Source organism: Plectropomus leopardus, chromosome 13 (genome assembly GCF_026936395.1).
Source record: "Plectropomus leopardus strain MGB_pleo_1.0 chromosome 13, ASM2693639v1, whole genome shotgun sequence".
NCBI classification, from domain to species: domain Eukaryota; kingdom Metazoa; phylum Chordata; class Actinopteri; order Perciformes; family Serranidae; genus Plectropomus; species Plectropomus leopardus.
The window spans coordinates 35,298,514-35,312,779 of NC_142188.1; the positions used below are offsets into that span (position 1 = coordinate 35,298,514).

At 40.2% G+C, this 14,266-nt stretch overlaps 1 protein-coding gene across 1 annotated transcript in view; it reads right to left on the reverse strand.

Moving 5' to 3' along the window:
* LOC148187764 (zinc finger SWIM domain-containing protein 8-like) overlaps positions 1-14,266 on the reverse strand; it is a 22,946-nt gene continuing 8,680 nt past the window's right edge. Inside the window, exons 3-10 of the mRNA XM_088086780.1 lie at positions 10,819-10,913; positions 8,877-9,049; positions 5,853-5,960; positions 5,277-5,358; positions 4,984-5,104; positions 4,518-4,719; positions 543-718; positions 1-352 (exon numbers count right to left, since the gene is read on the reverse strand). Of these exons, the coding sequence (XP_087942906.1) occupies positions 1-352; positions 543-718; positions 4,518-4,719; positions 4,984-5,104; positions 5,277-5,358; positions 5,853-5,960; positions 8,877-9,049; positions 10,819-10,913 (1,309 nt within the window). The remainder of the gene's footprint in view (positions 353-542; positions 719-4,517; positions 4,720-4,983; positions 5,105-5,276; positions 5,359-5,852; positions 5,961-8,876; positions 9,050-10,818; positions 10,914-14,266) is intronic.

The following is a 14,266-nucleotide window of genomic DNA, read 5'->3' on the forward strand; positions in this document are numbered from 1 at the left end:
CTACCTCCTGTGGATGACCACTTCCTCTTCCTTTATAATCTCCCCAGCTCCGCATTCAGCTCTGCCCCCCCCTCCTGGTTCAAGAGGTTCTCCCCCCAGTCCTGCAACAGCTTTGACTCCTCTCTGGTGCTGCACTGCCCTGGACCAACAGACTGTGGCACTCTTCTTATCAGCGCTGCAGTAAGTGATGCCATCCAGTGGGTAGGCCACTTCCCAGTTAAAATAGCAGGACTCCACAGCAGGCTTGAAGCCCTGGAACAGTTTATCCAGGGACTTGCGATGTTGTCCCCGCTTCACTATCTCTATAACTTTCAAGTGCCATTGCTTGAGCTGGCCTGCCAATTCTAGACGCCTGGAAGACATCATACACAGTCATTATTTTCAGTCTCTACTTAATATTTACCCTTAGCTTAAATATGTCTTCAGTTCAATTTGCTATAAATGGCAGATACAGTATTTCAACACATTCTCATTCATTACAGTCATTCTCATTCACTTTCTTATTCTAAAAGCAGTGTGTGGTCTGGTGTCACCAGTCTAACCTGCAGGGGCTCATCGTGGGGTCGAGCACCGCCAGCCTCCATAGCACCACCATCTCATCACACATGCTGGCACAGGCATGAGCTGCCACTTCTGACTGGCCGTTGCTGCGCCCAGTGTGGCCACTGGCACTGCTGTGGGATGCTGAGGTCCGAACACTATACCACCAGCTGATGATCTAGACACATGCAGTTAGACAATAAAGTGAGGTGTGTGTCAACGAATGAACAGTAGAACGACTGCCTTTTTATTGAAAGCCCACATATAAATTCTATACAAGGTTGGAGGTCTGACACATTGCCAGCACAATGTACCGGCATATATAAAACTTAGTAAGCTGTCATTAATGTAACAGAGATCTATATTTGGGATGGGCAATTAATCAAAAATCACTTGAAACGGACATTCAGAACCTCTAACCGATGTAATCTTGCCCATGTCGGTTATTTCGGTTATTTAAAAATTATGTTAATCCTTTCCCCACCGAAATTATTTAGAATCACCGGTCTGAGAATGCTGTTATGATCTGTTACTGTTGCACCAGTCTGTGACTGGTACTACGGTCTGTGACTGTTGCCACTGTCTGTGACTGCTGCTACAGTCTGTGACTGCTGCTACAGTCTGAGAATCTGTGACTGTTGTTACAGTCTGCGACTACTGTTACAGTCTGTGACTGCTGCTACAGTCTGTGACTGCTGCTACAGTCCGAGAATGCTGTTATAATCTGTGACTGTTGTCACAATCTTTACATCAGTCTGTCTTTATATCAGTATATCTGTCAGTTATTTCGGTTATTTGAAAATTATGTTAATCCTTTCCCCACCGAAATTATTTAGAATCACCAGTCTGAGAATGCTGTTATGATCTGTTACAGCTGCACCAGTCTGTGACTGTTGACTGCTACAACAGTCTGTGACTGTTGCTACAGTCTGTGACTGCTGTTATAATCTGTGACTGTTGTTACAGTCTGCGACTACTGCTACAGTCTGTGACTGCTGCTACAGTCTGTGACTGCTGCTACAGTCTGAGAATGCTGTTATAATCTGTGACTGTGACTGCAGTCATTTTCTCGCCCCAAACTTATGCAAAAATACATTCGCCCATAGGCGTAATTTATGGGGGGGATGGGTGGGTTGCAACCCACCCAATAATTTAAACCAGCCACCACAACCCCCCCAATATCATATCATAATTATTTAAAATGAATGTTAGGTATTATAAACACGACAATGTGGTAGATTTTCTCAATGGCAGTAAAAAAAAAAAGTGACTGGTCTGCGCCCCCATTTGACTCGTGGTCTAATGTTGAATGAATGAAAGTTAGTCCTCCTCTCTGCTGTGCTGTGTCTCTTAGCTGTTATTTAACACAGCCTGCTGCTGCTGTGGGGCAGATGCTGCTTGGACCGGGCGGTGCTTACGGCGGCTCGATCAACTTCGTCGCTCGCTTTGACAAGAAAGTTTAAATAAAAAAAAGTCTCCAGAGAGTTTGGACAGTCGTCTGATTTTACCAGAAAGTTGGCAACACTCATATAGTGGTCTGGAAATCTCACGATCTAGTGTGTTTGAGGCGAGCCGACGGCGGCGTGTTCTTCATAATTCGTCCGGGTTCGGAGTGCGGGGTGCGGACCCAATTGGATGTTACACCTGCATAATGCGCCTGAGTGTGTGTGTACGTGTGTGTGTGAGTGTAGCCTATACTACATGCTGAAAAGAGCATCACAGGAAGAAAGATCAGAGTCCAAAGTGGCCGTGTTTCTGCTAAAAACCCGCCGGACCGAACCGAAACCAGCCCAGTGTTTCTCCGCACACAAACACACACAGTGATCCACACGTTATAGCCTAAACACACACGTACACACACACAGGCACGCACACAGTAAAAAAAATGTAAACAAAAAAAGACAAAACAATGCTGGGTCTTTTGTGTCAGTAAATAGGGTTAGGCAAAGGCGTAAACAAACTTTTGGTGCTTTTACGTAAAGTAGGGCAGTGCCCACACAGAATGGGCTAATTCACAGAGACAATGAGATAAAACACACTAGTGTATTGATAATCATCAGTAAAGCAAAGAATGCAAAGAATATAAAATTTAGTTAGCAAGTTCAAAAAATTACATTTTGCTGTAATGTAAGCAAGGTTAAGTCCATTATACAATCCTGTTGGATTGTAAGGTGTGTTGTATCGTAAAGTTGTCTTATTGCTTTGAGGTTTATGGTTAAAACCTTTGATAGTTTGTTATTCTGTGTGTTCTTTGGACAAATAAACCTAAACCTAGTTGTAAATGTGATTTATGCTATATTTTCACTAGTGATCTGTCTCTCTACCTGAGCGGCTCATGCAGCCTGTGTCACTCAACCCCCCCAATGTTCAACTCAAAGTTACATCCTTGCATTCGCCAGTGATGATCTAAACTCCATATTACACCAGTGATGGCATAAATCCATGTCATAACAATTTTAAGTTACAAGTCATGTACTAAAGTCAAAGCTAACCTTCTAATTCCCCAGTTCAGGGAAATAATTACTATGATATACAGTGATTTAATTAATGTATGTGTCACAGCAATGCTTTGAGTTTGAGGTCCAGTACTTTTTCCTTATCAGACATCTGACATATAGAGTCTATAATTTTAATATTATCTTTATCATTAATATCATAACACAGCAGTGATGTGGAAATTTGACATTTTTTTTAAATATTCATCTATTATTATTGTTTTTTGGGATGACCGAATAATATAATTTTAACAATAATAAGACAAGTTATTGATAATTATTTCTATATAATTATTTTTAGACAAAGGAATTTGTTTTTTAGAACATCTGATAAATTAGTCAAAAAAAATAATCATTAGATTATTTGAGAATATATAATATTTGAATATATAATATTTGAGAAAAATAATCGATACGCGCAAGTATTCATATAAATCAGAAGACGCAGTAAAATTCAAAATGAGGCTGTGTGTCAAGCATGTCAAGTGCAGGGAAACATTTGTATTTTAAATTTGAACCACTCGGTCTCATTGCAAAAAATGTAGACATGTTCTTATCTAAAATGAATGGCATTTTTTTCATGAGTTATGAAAATAGGTGTGCTCCATAAGACCAATGAAAAAATGTTGATTATATGTTATCTATACTAAAATATATTATTTATCCTGAAGTAAGCCCCCAGCAGAAAAATGCTAGGGCTGGGAGATGAGCTAACCACTACTGCCAACTTCAGGTGAAACTGAGCAGGAAGACGATCCGGAGTGAGTGTCTGATAAAAACTGTGCTCACTGTGATGCAGCTGCAACAGCCACCCTGGCCACTGTTTTTTAAAGTCGTGCTGATGCTCTCTGCTGCTCCGTCATTTTTCTCTGTGTGCTGTTAGTGTCCTCTGTTCATGCTGTGAGGTTATCAGTTATAAATTTGCTTTTCACTATGTGAATAGTGTCCAGAAATAGTGGCGTGAGAGGGTTTGAAGTGTCTGCTGCATGAGTCTTATAGTCAGTGCATCAGAACTGGTGGCTGTACCAGGTTACCTGCACCAGTGTATGTAGAGTTCAAAAATATGTACACAGCTCAATTTTTACGTGCACTTCCGTGTATATGCAGATTGTATTTTGTGCCCTGCCTGCATTATTGGCTGAGGACTATATAACACTACCAAAAGGCTGCAGGCCATAAAGGTCACGGCAAAAGAAGAGTAAAAGCTGACAGAGGGTAGGGGCTCTGCAGATTCATACACTCCCACACACTTCTACTGGGTTGTAAGTAATAATTGAGAGATTACTTCTGTGTGAGTCTTTGTAGTTTGTTTTTCTTTTACAAAAACCCTGCACAGTATACTTTTAAGTCTGATACCATGTCTACAAGAACAGTTTTAACTTTTCAACTCTACTTAAACACCAACATGCCCACGTCTGTAGTTTTTAAACTTTGCAGTGGTTTACTTTTAGCAGCTGAAGCTTGGGTCGTGTAAGGACATACTTGTTCATAGGTGAGGCACTGCTCAGTGAGAATCTCAAGCAGTGGGGCTGCATTGCTGTCTCGTCTCTTAAGCATCTCCCTGACGATGGACAGAAGGTTCCAGATTCCTTCTGGCTCTCGGCCCCTTAGAGGTCTTAGTAGGCATGCCCATTCAGCAGCAGCTGGCGGCTCCGTGGACGAAAGGTACATGGAGTTTACGTCACTGTGGTACACAAACAAACAGCACTGACTTTAGTCAAGTAACATTGATGGACATCAATCAAAAAGAAAGAGGGAGTGAAAGTAAAATAGTAGAGTAAAAATAAAGACTCAAGAAGATGAAGCTATTTTTTGTATTGTTCATAGTTTCTGGACAGCATGTGAAAGTTCGTGAAGTGTTTGGGTATAATCCTAAAATGTAAAATATTCCTGCTAAAGCCTCCCAGAAATGCTTAAGGAACCATTTTGTAAGACAGGCAGTGCCTACCTGAAGACAACAGGCGAGGGCCCACAGAACTTGTGCAAAGTCTTTTTGATGTTGTCACTGAGGGTCGACTCATCCAAATACCAGGTGCTCTGATCAGACGCTGAAGGGCCTGCTGTCGGGTCTACACACATCATGTAATGATAGTTTAAGCTTTCACTTTCTTTTTCCAGAGAAAAGTTTGACTGAAATGATAAAAAGTTCTCCTTTGGCAATAATATCAGACTGCACATCAGGACAGCTCAAGGTAATGAAAACAGATTGACAACAATCCATTGTCATTACTTCCACTATACCTGGAGCTCCACACACAGTGTTGATGGCAGTAGACTGAGAGGACAGCAGCTCATCCAGCAGCCGTTGAGCTGTGGGTAGGATCTGGAGACACAAAACTGAATGAAACTTGCTTCGACATATATGCAGCATAAATCGTTTAAGTATCATACTTGCATTTTGTTCAATATTTTGGTTATTTGAGTTAAAGGCTAAGTTTTGTGTATTTCAGCCTAGACCCTTTTTCTTCTGTTTTTTCCTTTTTTGCGTCTAAAGGACTTTAAAATATGTTGAAACTGGTCCAGTATTAGAGAGAAACAGGTTGCATGTAACAATTCAGGGCATTTTCACACTGTCAATTTACTTCAGTTAAAAGTGTTTTATCTCTGAAAAGCTCAGATTATTATTCTAAGTGTCTGACAATTTATGGAAATGATCCCTACAGAGATTCAGCTTTTATTCTCGCACTCGCTCAATACTGGACCTATTTCAAAAACTGTTATTTTCTTTAGTCACTCAATTACAAAAATATGGGAAAATTGTGTCTAGATTGAAAAGACTAAACTTTGCCTTTAACATCTGGTACAGGTGGATGTTACCTGCTGAGGCAGCTCACTGATGAGGTACTGAGCAAACTTTTGAAGCTGGTCCCTCTGTAGCCTGGACAAAGACTCAGAAACTGGAGCTCTCAAACATACTGCTGATGCCTGCATGCACACAAACACGCATGCACACACACACACACACACACACATACACACACAAACACACACTATAATGAGAACCAGTAACCCAGTGACCTCAGTTAACAAGTTAAGTTTAAGTTTAAGTTTAAGTTTAGTTATTTATAAAGCACCTTTAAGAAGACAGCAGTCGATCAAAGTGCTGTACATAGGATACATAAAAAGTAAATAAACAGATAGATTACAATAAAAAAAACAATAAAATTAAAACAGCGAAATGAAAACAGTAAAAGAAGAAAAACTGCAGTGCCTGTGATTTGTGTGCTCTTTTATGAAATGCCAGGGAGAAGAGATGGGTCTTTAGGGAAGATCTAAAAGCCTCTAGGGTCTGGGAGGTTCAAATATGGAGGGGGAGACTGTTCCAGAGTCTAGGGGCAACCGCTGCGAAGGCCCTGTCCCCTCTAGTCTTCAGTCTGGTTTTGGGGATCTCCAGCAGCAGCTGGTCACAGGACCTTAACGGTCTGGTTGGGAAGTGACGATGCAAGAGCTCAGACAGGTACAGAAGGGCAAGACCATCGAGGGCTTTAAAAACGATTGAAAGAAGTTTAAAAACATTGCAAAAGCAGACCGGGAGCCAGTGAAGGCACACTAAAACTGGTGTGATGTGGTCGCGCTTTTTCTTGCCAGGAAGGAGTCGAGCAGCAGCGTTCTGGATAAGCTAAGGGCAGTTGATAGATGACTGGTCCAAGCCAGTGTACAAGGAGTTGCAGTAATCTAATCTAGATGTAATAAAGGCATGGACAGTCTTTTCAAGATCAACCTTTGACAAATAGCACTTGGTCTTTCCTAAAAGACGGAGTTGTTAAAAGCTTGTTTTTACAATGGCACTGATCTGCTTATCAAATCAAAAATATCAAAAATAAAACTAAGGTTTTTAACGACGGACTGAAAGTTGGAACTCAGAGGGCCCAGGATATCAGTAGAGCAGGTTGTGGAGGTGTTTCCTCTGAACAGGATGATTTCCTTCTTAGATTAATTAAGTTTGAGAAAGTTTGCACTCATCCATAATTTAACTTCGCTAACCATGAAAAGTCTGAATAGAATCCTAGCCTGGCGACCTTAGTGGGATGTAAATTTGGACATTGTCCGGCTAGCAATGAAAAGAAATGTTATGTTTCTGAAACAACACCCCCAAGTGGCATACACAAAAGAAAAAGGATAGGACCCAAGATGGAGCCTTGAGGGACTCCACAGGTCAGCGGGGCCACATTGGAGGAAATGTGGCCTAACCGCACAGAGAAGGTCTGCTCTGCCAGGTAGGACCTGAACTAGCAGAGGGCAGAGCCTGTGATGCCTACATAATGCTCAAGATGCTATAGGAGAATTTCATGGTCTACGGTGTCAAAGGCAGCAGACAGGTCTAGGAGCATCAAGAAGGCAGGACTACCTTAGCTAACAAGTACATTATATCTGTGCGCATTCTTTAAAATAAAAGACAAGTTTAACATTCCCAGGCATCATATTCGCTGTATCTCAAGCTCAGGTCAGCCAGAGAGGCTTACAGTTCCCTCTATACAACGCTCTCATATGGCGTGTTTCCACTACATTGTACTGGTTCTATTCTACTCTACTCTACTTGCCTTTTTATAGTTTTACATTTGGAAAAAGTAACCAGGTATCGCAGCATGTACAGCCAGCCGTTTAAATGGGAAACTCTGAGTGAGTGAGTGAGTGGGTGAGTTTGCACCACTGCTCAGTGTGACTGATGATGTAAAGTTCTGTTTCCCCACTAGTCATTGCTCTTTCAAAATAACAGGCATGAACACGGTGGACAGACTGACAGATGCTGACAGTCCTGGATTACTATAAAGTTAATTATCATTTTCTGTAACCACTGTAGAATGGCAGCATGGTGGAAATAGCAAGCTGGAGACCTGACAAGCTATCCGCGGTCCAGCTTTGGATTGAGGAGAGAGGATCATCTCATCAGTCTGTTTGAGCAGCAGCTGTGTCTGTAAGACACGAGCCTTACATTTAAAGCATTATTAATTAATATGTGTTACAGAGTCAGAACGGGTAGCGCTGCCCTTAATAAGAGAAGAAGAAAATCTGACACTCATGGAAACTGAAGTGAATATTACATGTTAGTGTTGCCATAATGACAAAAAAATTCTGATTGGTTATCAGGGGCGACAGGATGATTCACAAGGGAAGATGTGTTAAATGGTCAGCAGATACAACTCCAGACAAAGCAGCTCTCCCCCGCTGTGTGACTGTGTCCAACGTTAGGTGTACTGGTCTCCATTTAAACATGTATTTAGGCTACATGAACTTTGGACTGGACTGCAACAACACTTTTATTACACCAACGGTTCTCAACCTGGGGGCCCCAGGGTCTTAAGGCCTTCTTGATCTTAAGGGGTGCTAAAAACTTTAAAAAATATGTATAAAATAAACAGTAGGCCAGTATTTCATAACTTTCTGCAAAGATAACTAAATCAAAATTAAAATAAAGAAGTCCCTGAAGGAGAAATGTTGAGAACCACTGTACACGGTCCAGCCATATACTAGGTTTTAACCTAGTCCTGTTCTTAAATAAATGATCATTATATAGCTTTAAAGGTTCCTTAAAAAAAACATTATTGCCCATCATAAATCCAAAGCGAGAGTCAAAGTGATGTTTTTAAGTTGCTTATCTTGTATGACCAAAACCCATGCTATCCAATTATTCATTTTTTTTGGTATTTCCCCTGACCATAACTTTGTGTGGTTGTCAATTTTCTGTCAAGACTGACCCATTTCCTTCTCTTCTAATGTTGATGCTGTGTCTGATACATCCTGTGGTCAATGAATACTTTTGTTTGGTTTTCTGCTGATAAAAGAGTATCAACTGATGTGATGAAATGGTTATAGAATTTGTTTGTGGAAACATAAACTCACATTGTGGATCCTGAAGAGGCAGAGCGCCACCACATGGGCACACCATTTGGCACCAGCACCACAGGTGCAGCTGCAGGAAGTAATGCGGCAGCGGTCAAACATGACCGCCACATTGTAGGCCCCTTTAGACTGACCAGCTTGACTGGAAACCACTGTAGCACTGAGATGGAAGCCTGGTGTAACGAAATAGTGTAGTGAAATTCACAGGGAGACAGACAAACACAGAATTAGGGAAAACAGCAGGAATGGGTTGGACAAGGACATAAAAACACTTTCTGAACTCTGTACTGTTTTATTTAACACACTAAATTTTATGAATTTACCATGTATTGATTATAGAAATGGGCTGCTGTTACAGAAATTTGTAATGTACTAACTATACAATATACAATTTATAGATACCACGGAAGTGAATGGAATGGCTTAATATCAAACGTTACTCAACTGGTACCTGTCACAACTACAAGCTTAAAGGGGAATTCCGGTATTTTTCACTCTATGTTTTCCATGTTTGGATATTTGAATGATTCTTTTTTACCACAGGTCTTGGAATCACTCCAGTAGATCAGCTGAGCCAGCAGCTGCGACGCATCTTCAACAGTTTTAACGTAATCCTGTGGGGCAATTGAATATAGCAAAGTTTTGTCGTTCAAAAGTGTTTGTTTTTCTCAGACGTGCTCTTATTGTTATACTAAGAGTCAGAAACGATAGTGACCAAGAGTAACCTTGGTGTTGACCCACAAACAGTTTCTATATCTATATCTATCTATACGTATATATATATACATATATATTGCATGTAAATAAATTTACAGCACTTACTCAACATATAGTTGCCTGTTTGGTCCCTGTGGTCTTGGTTGCCTCTTCCAGTTTATTTTGGGCGCATGAAAAAAAGTCTCTAGTTCAGCCCAGTTGATAAAGAAGGGGAAAATCCTCCACTGCAGTGATACAACGTGGGGGACTTTCTGTGGTCTCGTCTCTGGAAACATCACAGCCAATGGTGTTTCACAAATCCCATTCTTGGCAACAAAGGCTTTCTTTTGCTGTAGCCATGGGCTCACAGCACACACACAAACACCACCAAATTTCTGAACGCAGCTGCTTCTCTGGCCTTTTGCCCCTCTCGCTGTCTTGCTTGGTCTTCAGTTTCTCTAAATTCTTCAGCTGTATGTTCTGACTCAAAGAGATAGGGGTGGCCATCATACTCAAACTGCTCATCCATGTTGGTGACATCCATGTTGGTGACATCGAAATCATCGACATCGTGAAATCTTCAACCATGACCTTGATAACGACTATTCTGTAGTTCTTCTCTGTAAACAACCAACTCCACACTCCAGCTGTCTCATAGCAACATCAACAACATGTTGTTGGTACAATTAGAAAATGCACAAACATTAATCATTGCTCTTTGATATCTCCTGGATACCTGTAACTCCAACGCAACAAACTCTACTCTCCACCCTTTCATAGCAACATCCGCCAGCATCCTCATAGAACGCAGCAGTAAATCAAGATTTCACTGCGAGACTTCAACTTGGACAAGACTGTTTCTGGGTTAACACAAAGGTTACTCTCAGTTACTATCATCTCCGACTCTTAATATAATAATATGAGCATGCCAATGAGAAAAACACTGTTGATGGGCGAAACTTTGCCAAATGCAATTGCCCCACACAGGATTACGTTAAAACTGATGAGGATGTGTCGCAGCTCAGCTGATTTACTGGAGCGATTCCAAGACCCGTGTTGAGTCCGAATCATTCACACATCAATACATGTAAACATAGGGCCCAGGTTGAAAAATACTGGAATTCTTCTTGAAGTGTAGTTGACTGGTATGCCATACTGAGCAAAATATCATCGATGCTGTTATAGTTTACAATAGGAATGAAAGCTGTGCCTATCTATGTACAATAAGAGGTACATCCAAACCTACCAATCTGCAGGGGGTCTTTGACCGCCCTGATCCTGTAGAGCTGTTCTCCACGTTGGAATTCATCGGGACTCCCATTAGCTAAGCAGGAATACAACCTGCAGCAGGAGGAGGACAGAGGCAAAGAGAGGGCGAGAGGACCCACAGAGAATGGACAGGGGCAGTGAGAGAGACAGGAAGAGAGAGAAAAAGAAGAAAAATGTGAAGGGAGGATAAAGAGAAACAAATTGGCAGGTGAATCACAAAACTGAGTATCTCCACAGTGGTAAGTCCTGTTTATTCATCTATCCTGTTTAGATGATGTCAAAATGTATTTAAAGTAAAAAAAAAAAAAACATCATATTAGGGAGGATTCAGTGACACACTGAATTTACACTGCATTGCTGGCTTTAATGTGTAAAAATGAGGTGAAGTAGAAGGGATAAATAGAAATGGGTATTATGAGTACAAATGTCATGAAAAGTCAAATAATACCAAAAATGTAAAAAGATGCGGAATGTGTTGAGGTTTGAGTTGATACTACACTCCATTGTTGGCTCAAATTTATTCTAATGAGACAAAGCAGTTTGAGTACTTAGTAAAGTGGGAGTGGGCTTGTTCAGTACAAATGTTACTGAAAAGTTTAATGACAGCAATAATGTAAAAAAGTAGAATTTATATAGAATGTTGAAAAGCTGCCGCAACATGGCATTGCAGTAAAGGTGAATGAACAATGCATAAAAGATGAAGAACATTGTACTTTTAGATAGTGTCTTGCTGAAAGTGTTTTTTCAAAAGCCTGAAAATGTCTGAGTCCTGTAGCTGTTATGCTTACAAAGGAATGTACATAGCATGTCATAACAGAATAGTAGACTGAACTAGAAAATTTCTCCAGAAAATTTGACAGCCTGCTTCCACGCTGAGGACTTAACAACAAATCTAGAAAATCGATTATAATCGATTATCAAATGTGTTGGAAACTAATAAAATAATCATTTCGTTGTGTTGCGTGATTATTATGCGAGTTGCTGTGCCGGGGGACTGTTTACAGGAATGGAGGTGGAGAAGACGGTGTTTCAATTATCAAATAAAATCCATAGTTGCAGCTCTTGACTTAATATAAATAGCAGTAGCTATTAGATCAGAGTACAAATTCCACCTATACATTTACTGTATGTAGTAGTAGTAGTAGAAGTAGTAAAGGCAAATATGTCACAGAAAAAAAATAAAAAGAAAAAAGTTGTATAAAGATGGACAAGGAGGGACAAAGACACAGTCAACCAGTCAGCTGTGTGTGTGTATTTAGGACATTTTCATGTTGCAGCTTTAACTTTACAGAAGGATTCTTAATAAAGCAATGTTAAAAATCTAAACATGATATTCACAGCAGAGAGAGAGAGAGAGACAGAGAGAGATATTTATGAATATTTATTATATGTGTGTCTGTGTCTGTGTGTGTGTGTGTCTGTGTGTTTGTGTCAGAGAGAGAGAGAGAAAAAGGGGGGAGGGGGGGTAGTTTTAAACCTGGAACTTCTGAAGGCTTAAATCTGTTATCTTCTTGTTAACATGCATCTTTGTATTGGAGAACACAGCCACACACGAAGAAACATGTCTCTGTGTTTGTGTGTAAGTGGCAGCTTCCTAACACCTGCCCCACTGTGAGGAGACATTATTATTGGGGGTAAATATTGGGGTTGTTTTGATATTGGGGTTGGTTTGATATTGGGGTTGGTTTGATATTGATCAAAACAGTAATATTGACTTCTCCCATCAAGGAAAGTAATTATTAACTATATGAATGAGTTTGCACTTTTATGTTTGGAGGAAGTATAATCCAAAAAAGAAAGAATTCACTTGGTATTAAACTACGCGTAAGACTTTCAGATTGGATTTTTTTTCTTGATTTCTAGGACCTTGCTATCAAGTATTGAGAAATGCAGTTACAGTAGCATAGTCATTTCTGACCATGCTGTAGTATCTTTAGAATATAAAACTAGAAAAGAATTTCATGGACCTCCTAGGTGGAGATTTGATACCAAGTGGCTGCAAGACCCGGAGCTTATTTAATTTATCGATTCACAAACAGAATTGTTTTTTCAGGTTAATACATCTGAAACTTCACCATTAATTACATGGGATGCTTTTAAAACCTATATTAGAGGACAGATATTTAGCTATACCAGTTTTAAATCAAAATAATTAAAAAACCAAATGTTAGAAATTGAAAATGAAATAAAACTATTAGAAGGTGAAATTTTAAATATGAATACTTTAACGTGAGCAGCACTTAAACATAAATAAACCATACTAAGATAGACTACAATGAACGATCTTTAAAGAAAGCCTTAAACAATCGTTACAAATTTTCAAAAATCATTTTTCGACCACTGGAAAAAAGCAGGTAAACTGCTTGCCTGGCAAAATAATATCTCCAGAATGAAAAAATTATTCCAAAATTGGAGTAGTCTAATGGGACCATTACAATGGACCCAATGGAATAAATGAAACATTTAAAATATACTATGAAAAGCTCTATAAATCAGCTCAGTCTACAAACAAAACAAATTTCTTGACAAGCCTGATTTCCCAAGCTATACGATGCCCTTGCATGTATGAAGGGAGGAAAAGCACCAGGCCCAGATGGGCTCCTTGTTAATATACACAAACCTTTAAAGATAGGCTGCCCCCCCCCCCTTCTTAAGCATGCTAAAAGAGACATTCAGGTCAAACTCCTTGCCACCATCTCTCTCCGGGACCCTATTACATTCATTTTGAAACCTGTCAAATTAGCATTTAAATGTGAATCATATTAGCCCATATCACTTTTAAACTCAGATACTAAGCTTGTAGCCAAAGTTACAGCAATGAGGTTAGAGAGATTCTTGCCGACACTTGTACATGCAGATCAGAATGGTCTGAATCAGTCTTCAGTCAGCTGGAAAAGAAGAACAGCGACATCAGGATGCCTTTTGTTGACTTTGGCTCAGCATTCAACACAATGTCTCCTATGACGCTGATTGGAAAACTTAACACTCTGGGCTTCAGTACAACACTCTGCAACTGGATACTGGACTTCCTCACATGCAGACCCCAGAGAGTTCAAATTGGCAGTCACACCTACTCTGCAGTAGTGCTCAACACTGTTCACCCATGACTGCACTCGCAGACATCAGGAGAACTCTATTGTAAAGTATGTGGACGACAACACAATCATCGTTCAGCGCTCATACCAGGAGGAAATCCACAATTTTACAGAGTGGTGCACCCAGGACACCCAGGTTAACCACCCAGGTTAAAAAAAAGCACAGAAATGGCTCTACTTCCTACAGAAACTTATGAAAGACTAAATTCCAGAGCAAGATCCTAGTTAACTTCTACATTGGAGCAATAGAAAGCATACTGAAGGGAAACATTGCAAACTGGCATGGTTCGTGCACAGACCAGGACAGGAAGGCTCTATAGCGGTTGATTA